The 15,611-nt window shown below is 29.5% G+C and overlaps 1 protein-coding gene and 1 long non-coding RNA gene across 3 annotated transcripts in view; one reads left to right on the forward strand and one right to left on the reverse strand.

Annotated features, from left to right (window-relative positions):
* LOC107449517 (protein PBDC1) overlaps positions 1 to 5,533 on the reverse strand; it is a 13,386-nt gene extending 7,853 nt beyond the window's left edge. Inside the window, exons 1-3 of one of the 2 annotated variants that reach the window (XM_016065065.3) lie at positions 5,021 to 5,533; positions 3,820 to 3,905; positions 2,031 to 2,090 (exon numbers count right to left, since the gene is read on the reverse strand). In XM_016065065.3, the coding sequence (XP_015920551.1) occupies positions 2,031 to 2,090; positions 3,820 to 3,888 (129 nt within the window). In that variant the 5' untranslated portion in view covers positions 3,889 to 3,905; positions 5,021 to 5,533. The remainder of the gene's footprint in view (positions 1 to 2,030; positions 2,091 to 3,819; positions 3,906 to 5,020) is intronic. The other variant, XM_016065067.3, reaches the window with a different exon arrangement.
* Positions 1 to 15,611, forward strand: part of LOC139427221 (uncharacterized) — a 423,254-nt gene that overhangs the window by 102,284 nt on the left and 305,359 nt on the right. The gene's annotated exons all lie outside the window — the stretch shown is intronic.

Raw genomic sequence — 15,611 nt, forward strand, 5'->3', positions numbered from 1 at the left:
ATATATATTGTGTATAGTAAATATAAATTCTGAAAAAAAAATTTAATGAGAAATACAAATTTGAATTAAATATTTTAATTAAAAAAATTTTATAGATTAAGAAGAAAAAAATCAAAACAAAACCATTCTAGTACAAAATAAGATTAAATATTTATTTGGCATTATACTTCAGTTTTTTTTTCTATTTCTTGAATTATTCACGTTTTATGAATTAACATTTAACAATGAATGTTAGCATTACTCTCACATTCTGTCACTGGAAATTGCACTATTGCAGGTTGTTCTATAGTGAATGCATGCATTTTTAAAGCAATTTTGCATTAACTGCTATCATGAAAGCTGGTTAAATAATTATAATGTAATCATCAATCACACCTAACTTCTTTTAAAATCCTAAATGATGAGACTACTATGCTATAAATTTCTGACACCATTGCAAATGTTAACTTCTCATTTTGACAAAATGCCGGCCAGGTGGCCGAGCTGTTAGCGTGCCCGACTGCGAAGCCAATGGCTGCGGGTTCGAATCCCGCTCTGGGCATGGATGTTTCTCTCTGTGTTGTCCTCTGTTGCGTGTGATGTGTGAATGTGTCCCGCCCTATGAACGGGTTTGTGGCAGTGTGGCGTGGGTAATGTTGCTCGCCTCCGTGACTTAGGTTCACAGGTGCCCACTGGGTAACGCTAAATGAGCAACACTTCCGAAGTGAAGAACGAAAAGTTCAAGTGCCTGCCGTTATTAAAAAAAAAAAATTTACAAAATTATCTAGATTTATTTAGGAGACAGTGAATTTTTTATTAAAATCACATTATAATCAAAGTTATCAATTCTTCAAAATGCAATTTTGAGAAAATTTCATTTAAAACCCTATTTTAACCACATGCATCTCATTCACATTTATAAGAGTTTCAAATTAAAACTTAAAGCAAACTTTTTTAAAATATACTTACTGTAGAACTAAGAGAAAACCAATTTTGATATTGGAGTTACATGCTGTATCATTAGTTATAATAAAATTATATTTCTTCTTGAAATAAAATTTCAATACGAATTTTGATGAACAACAAATCTGTTCAACGTTAAATAATATTATAGAGTAAAGTTACTTTTCATGCACTTATAGTGCTTTTTTATTTTAATGTAAGTCTTTTTAAAAACTCATAGATTTTCCTATAAACCTTTAACTTCAGAAGATAATAAATTATAAAAAATATTTGTGATCTCGAAAAAATTTGTTTAACACTTTATAAAAAAACATTTTTCAAAGAGGAATATTAGTAATAAGAATGACAAATCATTAGATTGAAAATGAATACACAGCAAAAAAAAATTTTTCAATATATTTCCATTTTGCTTATCAAACTTTTGGTTGTAAATACTTTTTAGACTAATTTAACAAAAATTATAAAACAAAGCTATTTGCAGTATTATCTAATAACACCATTCTCAATCACTCTTGAAAAAAAAAAATGCATTTTATACTTTTTTATAGAATTCAAAATCGTTAAAACATTTCTTTATAAGTATTAGCTGCAATATTTATAGAAAATTTATAGAAATAACTATTAATTTTCTATCAAGTAGAAGTTTATAGCCGAATTATAAATGTTATTTTGAAGAGGGAACCTTATACTAATAGAGAATTTTAGTTTTGAAAATCAAAGAAATATTTTTAACAATTAGGTATCTGAATTAAAAAAACTAAAGACAACCAAATTTTTGTACTAATGTGCCATTGTTAGTGGTTTTTTTTATACATAATTATGTTAAAATATAAAGATTATTTTAATCAACTAAATACAAATTGTTATGATAGAATGTTTGTCTTCATTTCAAAGAAGAAGAAAAATAATAGCGAGCTAGTTAGCTATACGCATGTTTGAAAGTGAACATGTTTGGATAGAATTTTATTTTAATTCTCACTAGCTTTTTCATTAAAAAAAAAAAAAATAGCAAGCTTGTGTCAGAGAGATTAATAAACAATTAAAAAATTAGATACATAACTTTTAGGTTTAGAAATTAAAATTCTTACATTGAAATGAATTTCCATATGTTCCACAGCAGTACCTGCCCAGGCAAGTGCAATTTGAGGCTGAAATAATAAACAAATGACCACATTAATTCTAATGTGTAAACCTAATAAGAAGATGCTCTCTGCAATTCGGCAAGTTTTGATATTCAAGTGTGATAAGCAACAAATCTGGACACAGTAATTATAGCATGTTATCTTTACAGATTAATCTAGATCCTGTATACAGTACCATGATGGTCACATTTGTAAAGCAGCAGCATGGAAAAAGTGCAATGTAAACTTACTCTCAACATGGTCTAATTGACCGAACACTTAAACAAATGGTATAGGTGACATAACTGTTGTTCACATTCCTGATATTTTGAACAGCAGCCATTACATTTCTGATGTGTTAAGACCTATGGTCTTCCTAAGACTATGTTTCAGCAAATCACTGTAAAAGTTCATGCTATCTATACAGTCTAACTTTCAGATAAATAAAAATTAATCAGTTATTTAATAATTATATAATAGTAGATAAACTAATCAAAAAATGCAATGACAAATAACAGATCTATTAGTCAAATTAATTTAACACTTTTTTAATTAACACTAAAATGAAATAGTGACCATTGTTTTAATATGGTTAAAATTTGAACTGCCAAGCTAGTAGCTAAAATGTAAATTAATTATATCCACAAAACACAAAGCGAGATATTCCGTGTTGTACAGTCTTGTGTACTTAATCATAAATTCTAACATTTAATTATGATTCAACCATTAGCTATAATTAGGGCTACAGGTCTGTCGTGGCACAAGTGTCCTCTTTTTTTTTCTTCTAAAAACTGCAAATTTCTCAATGTTTCTATGTGTCTAAGGAACAAATATGTAACTTTCCATTTTTAAAGCATGTAATTTTTTTTTACCTTATCCACAATTAAAAATATTAAGCTATTTCACTACTAAAAAAATCAATCATTCTCCTTTTATCTTTATCTTTGCAAAGAAAGGAGAGAAAATGATACTGCTCATGTGAAATATTTTAGACAGTGGCATTTTTTGATCTTTTTATCTCAATAATACTGGTTATGAGAACCCACAAGCTGATATACCTTAAAATTTAAGGTTTATAAATGTTCTCAATTTCTTTTCCCCACTGAAAATTTCTTTCAACATATTATCAATTTGGAGACTATTTTTTAACACAACTTGGTTAAAAAAGAGAACAGAAATCTAGTCATTAAGGTGTTCATATTAATGAAACATTTATTTAGACATTTGGCAGATGTACAATTGTGAATATGACATAGAACCTCCTGCCTTACAGGTATGCATTGATGCTTTCCTTTTTTCTGTGCATAGTGGGGAACTTATTATTCAAGGAGGAATTGCCATGTTTCCTCTCAAGTGATAGGGGTGTTAACCCAATAATCAAACCGTCTCAGGAAGTGACATAGCACTAAAAGCATATATTCGGTATCATGACTAACATGAATGTTTGTGAAAATAGGAAGAACATACTCATTTCTCTATAGCTACTTCTAGAATTATGTGTACACATATATCAAATGTTTTGATATATTTGTTATTGTATTGAAAAAAGTATTTTTTAAAGTTTAAATAAATATCATTGTAAATAGTTATTGTAGATTAACTTTTTTCTACATCATTGCAATTATTCTAAAAACAATTTAGAGCGTTAAACTTCATTATTAGTGTACCCTTCCCGTAAACGGACAATTTTATTGCTCCCAAGAGTGTCCTTTTAACAGAGGTTTCACTGTATTTCGAATAGCAAGGTGTTACTCACATCATTATCATAATTTTCTGCATCAAACAAACTACTGGCAATATCTTTTTCTGGTGCTACTTCAACCATTCTTACTTATCTATCTTCTAAAAAATTAATAAAAAATATTTAATACAATTTATGCATAATCACATAGATTTAAATATAAAGATTGATAAAAATAATAAACAACAACAAATAATAGGTTGATTTAAACAGCTATCACGGTGACTTAATAATCAGAGAATCGTAAGTTCAATTTTAGTCACATGATCACTTGCATAGTTTTCTTGTAAAAGCAAATGTAAACAAAACATTTTCGAACAGTGACAATGGCGACAGACAAGACTCTTTCCACCTGATTTAATAAATTTATCAACCGGCAAAATTTCAGTGCTGATACATCCTATCAGCTTAGTCTTGCCAGGTCTGGCTAATCCTCTACAGGACTACATTTGAGTTACTGAAGCCTAGTTTAATGTTTAGACAAGGTAAATCATGGAACCGAGTCTAAAATACCTAGTTTAGACTGCGTTCGGGGGATATTTCCGGATTGTGATCTGTCTCGCCAACTACAATCACCAAGGTGCCAAATAGATTTTACACTTGCAATTTATTTCTTTTTTTAAAATATGTAGATGTTTGCCCGGGTGGTGGTTACGAGTTATATCAGGGAGATTTCCGCATTGTGATCTATGGCAGAATAATCGTCAAATCTAGCAACTTCCATGCAGCAGCCAGCGAGAAAACTTAAAAAACATCTCAGAAAGGGACCAACTCGAAATGTATAACTCGTATCCACCCCCAGGCAAAGATCTACGTGTTTTTTTTTTTAAATTTGCAAGTTTTAAAATCTATTTGGCACCTTGGTGACTGTAGTTGGAGCGATAGATAACGATATGGAAATATCTCCATACCGTTATACCTTTCGAGTTGGTCCCTTTCTGTCCTGTTTTTTTTCTTCTTTTTTTCAATTTCTCATTGGGGGGGGGGAAGTTGTCAAGACTTGGCCATTATTCTGCCACCGATCACGATACGGAAATCTCCCGCAGAATTCTGACAATTCAGTCATTAGGTTTGAGGAAAAAGTGGCTACTACGTCATTAAAGTCTACCGTTCCGGGCCACATGCTACTAACTGAAAATTTAAGCATACGATATAAGCATATTATAATAAACAATTAAAAATCATAAAATATTAAATAATAATTCAAAATATTCACAGGAATTAGAAAACAATGAATAGTATGGTCCAAAGAGTAAGAAAAGTGTGTTTAGTTCCAATGATTGAAGAAAAATATGACAAAAACTCTGCGTTAGTTATGAAAAAAGTAAATTATCATTTTAACCCTTCTTTGGTGGGTGCTTGTTTTCGACATTAATACTTTATTTTGAGGAATTGTCTTAGCAGCCGCGATATATATTAAGTTAACCCTATACATCTGTGGCGCAGTGCCATAAATTAGGGAAGGGAACACCAATGCTATTGTCACGCCAAGTTTTGTCCGACTGGCTGCAATTGAATTTTGTGCGGGATGATATTCAAGGAATACAGGTTCTTTTTTTTTACACTTATAACAAAAAAGGTATTTATGAGGTATAAAAAAATTTATCTCATTTCAACTACCCTTACGAAAATTTAAGGTATATTTGAAGTTGTTTTGTGGTATCGAGGTTATTTTGAGGTATATTTGAGGTTGCTGAGAAAACAACCATAAAAATTATACCTCGTAAAGGTTGTAATTGAAGTGTACGAGGTTGTTTTGCGTACACTTCAGCACATTTTGAGGTTGTTTAAAATTCACTTCAAATCAACTAGGCTGATGAGGTGATTTTCAAGGTAAAGGGTTGTTTTTTTAATGCTTATAACAAAAAAGGTCTTAATGAGGGATAAAAAAATTTACCTTATTTCAACTAAAGAGAGTGAGGTATTTATTGGGGTCTATGAAGTCATTTTATTTATATCTAAGCTCAATTTGAGGTTGCTTTAAATTAACTTCTTATCAACCAGACAGATAAGGTCATTTTTAAGGTATATCAGGTTGTTTTTCTGACTCTTGTAATAAAAGAGGTATTTAAGGTGCAAAAAAAAAATTACCTTATTTCGCCTAAAGAGAGTGAGGTATTTATTGAGGTGTATGAAGTCATTTTATTTATACTTAAGCTTATTTTGAGGTTGTTTTAAATTCACTTCATGCCAACCAAATTGATGAAATGAATTCTAAGGTAGACAAGGTTGCTTTTCTGATACTTGTGACAAAAGAGGTATTGAAATATTTACCTTATTTCAACTAAAAGAGTGAGGTATTTATTGGGGTGTATAAAGTCATTTAATTTATACCTACTAAGTCCTTTAATTTATACCTAATTGTTTACTAGGCAGATTGTTATTACTTATTGGAATATTAAGCAGAATTAAATAAAAACCCGATTTCAAGTTTATATGACAATTTGTTTCAAGGTTATGAGCATTTTTATGTAGCTGTTTATGGTTCTCTACTTCAAAAATTAGCGAATTTCGGAAATCTCAAATTTTTTAGAAATAAGTCAGTATTGTTTTTTTTATGCAATTTTAATGCTTAGTTGAATAAAAATCAATTGCAAATAAAAACATTTATTTTTTAAAAGTTATCTGCATTTTTTTGAATTTCATCTTATGGGACATGTTTTTATATTTAAACTAATGTTTGCAACAACTAACGATTAATTTTATTCTTCTCGGTATTATAAGTTATATAAGAGTTATTTTATTCAACTTCTTTTAAAGCATTATTTCAAATTGTTTTCTCTTAGACATTTTCCTCACATAAAATTGCTCACAAGTTTAAAACAAATTATCCTAACCAGCTTATAATTAGTTTTATTTGATAGAGTGTAAAAATTGGTACATAACTTTAAAATTTTAATTTATTAAGCGGTTGTTGATTCTTGATTGTTGTTGATTGTTGTTGACATTGATTAAAAAAAATTAGATTAACTATTTTTTAAGAACCTCTGATGTGATTGACAATGACGGGAGTTCTTCTCAGAATCAGCGTCAAAAATTAGCAAAACGGTTATCAGTTTCATGAAGTTTGACAAAAGGTTTAAAAATATAGACTGGTTTATTCGCGATCGCAACGCTCGAATATGCCATCTGGGGAGAAGACCGGTTCCATGCTTTTGGCCCTAATATGGTTTTGGCCCTCTCCATGCTAATATGGTGAAAGCATGCGAAGTGTTGCCATAGGTAAGGAGTTCCGCTCTGCGCCACCTATAGCCCATTTCGATCGCCAATTGAGTTTAAAGATGTGTAAGAAAAAAAGAAAGAACATCTAATTATCAAAATTACAAGTATCATAATGATACCAGATGTAAAGGAAATTAAAACTGCTAAAATTTCATCATGAGACTGGAATTATATATTTGAATTTCTGTAAAAATGTTGTAAATGGTATTACTTTCTTCAGTGTATTTTATTTTGTGGTTGTGGTACTTGTCATGCTTTTTAGCAACGAGGATTGGAAGCGAAGCGAGAGGATTTAGCGAAATGGAATGCCATTCATCTGAAAAAGGGAATTAATTTCATCCAGTTAATTTAAACCATGAAAAAAACAATTTCTAATATTTTAAAACCTGTCACTATTATTGTAAGTATGACTTTCTTACTAATATTATATATTTGAATTTCTATAAAGGTTGTTAAAGATAATACTTCTTTCGGTGTATTTTATTTTGTGGCTATTGTACCTGTTACACTTTTTAAAGCTTTTAGCTATGGGGATTGAATAAAAATGATAGAATGGAATGCCATTGATCTGAAAAAGAAGATTAATTTCATACAGTTAATTTAAATCATGAAAAAAGTTTACTTTGTTTAATAAATTCTGTTGAAGATCATATGATTCTCATATTTTAAAGCCAGCCACAATTATTGTAAATATGACTTTCTCACTAATTCATATTTTCTTTCTTTTAGGTTCTAATACTTCCAAGTTTTGACAGGGAGACAGAATCAATGTTTGAAATAATTTTGTTGGTTTGAAAAAAAATGACATTTTAGTTTTAAATAAAAGTAATTTGCATTTCAACTGACTAATTATTTAAATTTGTAGTTTTATAGCTATAAAAATTCAAGCACCTTAGACAACTATCTTCGAAAAATATGAGTTCTCACAAATAATTTTTACTAACTGTGGAATTTTGTTAAGTGGTATTTCAAGATGATTTAATTCAATTTATTAAAATTACTGAAGAATTGTGCATTTGAAACTTTATTTTATAGCTTAACAAATGAAGCAAGTTAACTGCCGAAGGTTTAATATTAAAAACTTCAGGTTGATAAATTAAGACCTCTAGTGAAAAAATGTAATGATATACATTATTCTTCATATAATATATATAATATCTTTATATATATTATATTCTTTATATAGTGTGGTTAAAAATTAATAAACCAGGTGGACCTTTTTTATTCTTATATTTTAACATACCCTGAAGAGATTACATTCTAAATAAATTATGCAATGTGTGTAATGGGTCTGCGTATTAGATATAATTTGTTTTATAGATTTTTTTTAATGGCGGGCACTTGAGATGTATTGTTCCATTGGCCAGGAGTGCCAGAACTGCTACTCTCTTCTCGTTACCCAGTGGGCACCTGTGGCGAAGCCACGGCGGTAGAGCAGCGTCGCCCACGTCACACAACCACAAACCCGTTTATAGGGCGGGTCACATTCACACAAAAGAGAAAGGACATAGAACACAGAGAGAAATAAACATCCCTGCCCTGAGCGGGATTCGAACCCGCAACCATCGGCTCCGCAGTTAGGCACACTAACCACTCGGTCACCTGGTCGGCGTTTTATAGATTACAAAGTGATGTATTACAGTTTAGTAAAATGGTTTTTCTTCTTCTTTTTTTTATATAAATAAAACACATAATAAATATTGTCATCTTTAATTATTTCATTTTAAATTTTGTTTCTAGAACTCAGAAAATTGAAATATCTTTAATTACATGCATTTTTGTTTGTTTAGTTACCAATTTACACTTATAAAACAATCAGTTGATAATTTAAAAGAAAAAATTGGTTTAATAATTGCATAAGAAAAATAAAAATAAAATATTGGTAAGGATGCAGTTTTTGAACTGCTAAAAATGAAAAAAAAAAAAAAAAGTAAAGATATAATCTCGTAATNAGAAGTTAAGAAAATGAGTGAGTTTAAAGACAGGTATTTTTAAGTGGGCCCAGGTGGAAAAATAACGCCAAGTGTTTAAACTACAGAAGGATTTTTACTTCATTTTTAAAAAGACTAAAATTAAATAAAGTGAGAATTTTTCATGTAAGAAGTATTTGCTAATGAAATAATATGTACATTTAAGCTCACTGACATCAATTATGGTATAAATAAATTAGCCTAGTCTGCAATAATAAAAAATAATTTTATCTGATCAATTATATATAAAAATCATTTTTGTGAACCTGTAAGTACATATTCTTAAGACAGTTAAAAAGTTTGAAGTATAGTTAGTAAAGTAAGAACTTAAATATTTAAATTTATTCTTAGTTTATTTATATATATTCGCAGAGCTTATCCACAAGTGGCTTCCTGATATTGAGATGTCCTAGGTCGTATATAGCACAGGTGCAGCAACGAGGAAGAAGTGGCTGGCAAGCTACTGCTCATCAGCCTTTTCCAGGGAAATAGTTCAGCATTTATACCAAAAAGAAAAAGTAATCTCACGTAATAAACTACTGAATTTACGTAATTGCTGATGACTAAGGCCCGGATTTTGATGACATTTACATTTTTTTGCATTTTTGGACATTTTTTGTCCTTTAGAGCATTTTTTAAGATTTATAGGGCATTTTTTTCTAAATTTTGGGCCGTATTTTGCATTTTAAAGCATTTTTTAAGCTTTTTGTTAATTTTTTCCTATTTTCATTATTTATTGGGGCATTTTTATTACATGAAATGCAATATTTGTCTTATAATTTTAAATTTCATATTGTAGCTCTCAATACCACCTGCATGCCATTATGTTTTTCCACTATGTTATTGATTGATATAAAATCTTTAGAAGTAATTCTTTGTTACAGCTTTCCCATTTTCTCTGTTTTGTATAGTTTAGAACATTACAATTTTCTAGGAAATTTTCTTCTCCAGGAATAAAAATTTGCTTTAAGACAAGAGACGCTCGTTTACATTTCAAAATATCAAAAAACATTTAATAATCCAATGTAATTCTGATATTTAGTAATATTATGAGATGGAAGTTGTTATATTCATTAAAGTTTCTGTACAAAATGAAAATGTTTTGGAGTCAATATATTTTCCTCTTTTTTTGTTATTTTAGGATGTAAAACATATTTTTCAAACTTTAATGAACGTAGAACAAGTATTGCATTGCTTTATATTTTTTGAAATGACTCATAATAATTTTAAAGAGTAAAACATTGTTTTAGTTTAATATTTTTTCCTTATTTAAGTCATGTCATAAGGCATTTTTAGCACATTTATCGCATTTTTAAGGGCATTTTTCGCACTTTTTAAGGGCATTTTTTGCACTTTTTAAGGGCATTAGTTGAGACTTTTTAGGTCATCAAAATCCGGGCTCTACTGATGACAATAGTTTGCTCGATATTTGGCAACTGAAAACTAATAACTGTACTAGCTCACTTTTTCATGTTTGATTACAGAACTGTTACTTTTTGCTACATGTTATTTTTTCGCAAGTTACCCATGTTAATTATTTACTAAGCAGAAGTTGATATGATAATTTCATGCTGATAATTTCAAGTTGATATGACAATTTGTTTCAAGGTTATGAGCATTTTTATGCAGCTGCATTTTTTGGAAATAAGTCAATATTGTTTCGTATGTAATTTTAATACTGAATTGAAAATCAATTGCAAATAGAAGCATTTATTGCTTGAAAGCTATATGCATTTTTTTCTTTTTTTAAATTTCACCCTATGAGATATGTTTTTATATTTAAACAAATGATTGTAGCAACTAACAATTAGTTTTATTCTGCTCGGTATTATAAATTACATAGAAAATATTTTACTCAACCTCTTTTAAGAGCATTATTTCAAATCGTTTTCGCTTTGACATTTTCTTCTCATAAAATTGCTCACATCTTTAAAACAAATGATCCTATCAGCTTGTGGTTAGTTTTATTAGACTGGCTGCAAAAAATGCATAAAATTGGTACCTAACTTTAACAGTTTATGTTATTAAACGATTGTTGATTCTTGATAACATTGGTGATTAAAATAACTATATTTTGCGAAACTGTGATGCGATTGACTATAACGGAAGTCCTTTTCAGAATCAGCTTCAAAAATTGATTAAAAAGCTATTAGTTTGGCTAAAAGTTTAAAAATATTGACTATTCTTATTGAATTTATGTAAAAATTGGTAAGAAAAAAGGAAAGAAATTCTAATTATTAAGCTTATAAGTACCATAAGGAAAGATGTTGGCTCAATTATTGTAAAATAAAACGTATTAAAATTTCCTTATAAGATTGGAATTATATATTTGAATTTCTATAAAGGTTGTTAAAGATAATACTTTTTTCAGCGTATTTTATTTTGTGGCTGCTGTACCTGTTACACTTTTAAACGTTTTTAGCTATAAGGATTGAATAGAAATGACGGATTGGATTGTCATTGATCTGAAAAAGAAGATTAATTTCATACAGTTAACTTAAATCATGAAACAAAGTTTATTTTGTTTAATAAATTCTGTTGAAGATCATATGATTCTCATATTTTAAACCCAGCCACAATTATTGTAAATATGACTTTCTCACTAATTCATAGTCTTTACTTTTAGGTTCCAATACTTCCAAGTTTTGACAGGGAGACAGAATCAATATTTAAAAAAAATTTTTGGGTTTGTATTAAAAAAAAAAATGAAATTTTAGTTCTAAATAAAAAAAATACTTTGAATGTCAGCTGACTAATTATTTAAAATTGCAGTTCTATAGCTTTAAAAATCAAGCACCTCAGACATCTGCCTTATAAAAATGTGATTTCCCACAAATAGTTTTTTTTAACTGTGGAATTTGGATAAGTGTCATTTCAAGATAATTTATTTGAATCTATTAAAATTACAGAAGAATTATGTATTTAAAATTTTCTTTTATATCTAGATAAAAGAAGCAATTACTGCCTAAGGTGTAAGATCAAAAACTTCAGGTTCATAAATTGCGATCTGTACTAGTGAAAAAAATATAAAGTTTAGTGAAAAAATATAAAGCACTATTCTTTGTATAATATAAATAATAATGAGGTTAAAAATTAATAAACTAGGTGGACCGTATAACATTGAACGTTTCTGAATTATTACCGTTGTAAGTATTAAAAAGACAGCAACTTTAGATTGAGCTAGAAAAGCTTGAAGTGTAAAACGTCGCATTTTAGGTTGATAAATTAATACTTCTAAAAATAAAAATACGTACCTCATGTTAAAAAATAATAGGACCTGAAGTTGAACATGGAAGGAACACCTTACGTTAATAAAAAATTACCTTTCCAAGTGTCAAAAAATGCATTAGAGGTTGATTTATAATTATCGAAAGTGTAAAATGGCGCATCTTAGGTAGAGAAATAAACACCGTAACTTTATGAATCTATACTAATAACCTAATGTATAACATGGAATACCTCACGTTCATAAAAAATAATTTATTTAACGGTCAAAAAATACACTTGAGATTGAGCTATAATAACTTAATGTGCAAAATTGATATACCTTAAGTTGATAAAAAAATACCTCTATAAGAATAAAAATATATACTCGAGGTTGAAATATGATAATCTGAGGTAGAGCATAAAGCACCGCACTTCAGTGAAAAATTACCTTTACAACTGTGAAAAAATACACTTGAGATAGATCCAGAATAACCTGAAGTGCTAAATGAAACACCTTAGGTTGTTGAATAAATACTTCCACAAGGTGTAAAAAATATACTTCAGGTTAATAATCAATAACCTGAGGTTGAAAACAAAACACATTATAAGTATTAAATATCCACCTCTCCTCAGATGTAAGATGAAAAATCTCAGGTTAATATATGTATACTTCTGGAAATATATAAAAGGTATATCTGAGGTAAATTTTGTGGCATTCATATGTACCCTTTTCCCCCTAGCAACGTATTTGAATAACAACCTCATTTATACCTTAAAAATGCTTCAATTTTTCCGTAAGGGAAATGGCCCTCTGGTTAAGGAGTCACACTAAAAACCATTTTAAATTATTTACTTTATTTAGAAATTCAACACTTATATCCATCGCGGCCACAACTCTCTTTTATTGACAAGGATATTATAGATATTCATGATCTAGAAAATATGGTAGTTATTCAAGAAATTATATTCAAAAAAGTGTGCAAGAAAAAAATAGCGATCGAAATGGGCTACAGCGCCCAAACTTCGGTCAACCCAAGTTCTTCTAGGCAATAGAATTAGCTTGCCGATCAAATTGCAAATTGCGATCAATTGCAAATTGAAAGTCTTCGACGCAAGACAGTGCGTTATGGATGGTGTTTTCAACAGAAATGTAAACAATAACAATCTCGAGCTCGGTACCTACTTTAGTTCCGGTTAATAAGTTTGCAGCTGCTAACTACATGTTATTCTGATACGCGATATTTTCAAACTGATAATTTTGTTTTCAATAAAAGAAATAAATTAGATAATTTCTGAGCTCAAATCTGCCATATTTCATAAGATATTAATGCTAATATGTAATTCTGGTGAGTTTGAAGTGAAAATTTGTTTTAGTTTTTTAGAGATTTATTGTTAAAAAAGGTGACATGGTTGCTAGATTTTGAATAACTCGCTTTTTTGGCAGTCTTGATATGGCCTCTTTCCATAAGTTTATTAACGTTTGTTCTTGTTACAAGCTATGCACCATCTTACGTTAGTGTTAACTCTTTTAGCATTGTAAACAACAGTATTGTTAGCATTGTAAACACAAGTAATAAGTAATCAAATACATTGTTTGCAAAAATCTCAAAACACAATGATGCCAAATGGCTTTAAAATACAACGGAAGCAGTAACCCGGAAATTTAGGCGACACCGAGCTTGCAGCGTTCCCCAATGTAGAAAACACCTTCCATTATCCATCGTTATACTTTATGATATTGTAATATTCCATTTCATAACTATTGCAACTAAACAATTACTATAAAAATGAAATAAACCACAAAAAATTGTTTTTTTTTTCTTTCGAAAAGCAATACGCCATTGGCACACCGGTTTTATGAATAAAAAGTGGCGCTCACATCTTTATGTATACTATTTTCGGACATTCCCGCAGTGAGTGTAATCAATGTTAATCATTAAAAAGCAGTTTAAGTTCAATTTTTCTTTTTATTTCTGAAAACCAATTTATTATTTTGCATATTGCTTAAAGGTGTCTACATCGCTTATAATTTACTTTTTTTTAAATTATTATTTTAATTTTAAAACCAAAGTTCATTCAGATTACGGAAAATTATATATTTAAGTTTCGGTTTTGTTTATTTTCAGTTTTCAGAACTTGGGTTAATAACAATCGAAGGAAGGATACTTGCTTATTCAATCATAGTTACTAGTTTGAAGCTCCTGGTTCTATTATAATTTAATTATAAATGCTTATTTTAGCATTTTTGGGAATATAACGAAATGCTGTTCTTACTTTTAACACAACCCATAAAACAAAGTAAGTCGCAGTTTAAGTATCGGGGTACAATGATGTCTATAAAAGTTTTATAAGATAAATTTATTGTAATTAAGATTAAATTATAATAATCAAATTTTGTGTCGCACTCAAAGGAAAACCAGGAAAATGTTTTTTTTTATTGATAGTTTGGAGGTAATTGGATTGGGTTCCAGCTAAATGTTCATCGTTATCTCAATGAATTTTTTTTTTATAAGCAACCATTTTTTTATTATTATTATTATCCTTGACAGATAGGGTATCATCTTTCTAAATATAACGAAAAGATCTTTTTATTAACTCAACGCAGAAATCAAAGTAACTCGCAATTTAAGTATCGAAGTACAATTATATTTATGAAAACTAGAAAAATAACCCATTTCAATTAAGAACTAAAATCATCTAATCTTGCGTTGCACTCAAAGGAAAACAACAAAAAAGTCCTTCAGATTCCTGAGCGGTAATAGGATTCCAGCTAAATGTTCATTAAAGCAATAAAATCATTATTTAATAATCAATCATTTTTTTACCATCCTTGATAGATGGCCTATCATCTTTGTAAATGTTGTGAAATGCTCTTCTTACTTTTGTACTTTTTTGTTTTTGTACACAACCCAGTTATCAAAGTATCTTGTAATTTAAAAACAGGAGTAAAATCATATTTTGAAAGACTTTTTGAATGAAAATAATTAGAATTTACATTAAACACAACTGAAAACCACGAAAACGTTTTAATGACATAATTGAACTCAAACAGACGATACTGAAACTCCATCATTGGCGATCGAAATGGGCTGCAGGTGGCGTAGAGCAGAACTCTTTTCCTATGGCAACACTTCACATGCTTTCCCCATTAGCGTGTGGAAAGTCATAGAGGAAGGAAGTATGTTAGTTTCTCTCTTGATTTTCATATAGATTAAAATATTTTAACTTGAAAGTCCCGCAGTGGACTGATCGTTAAGACACGGTTCCCAGCAGATCACCGAAGTCAAGCATCACTGGCTGTGATCAGTGTGCGGGTGGGTGACCACTTGGATCAGTCTGCGTAGGGACCGAGGGTGTGCGGTATTGGTCCTCGTTAAACTGTGCTACCGTAAAGTGCTCGACTTCGCG

The sequence above is a fragment of the Parasteatoda tepidariorum genome, chromosome X2 (assembly GCF_043381705.1).
Source record: "Parasteatoda tepidariorum isolate YZ-2023 chromosome X2, CAS_Ptep_4.0, whole genome shotgun sequence".
NCBI classification, from domain to species: domain Eukaryota; kingdom Metazoa; phylum Arthropoda; class Arachnida; order Araneae; family Theridiidae; genus Parasteatoda; species Parasteatoda tepidariorum.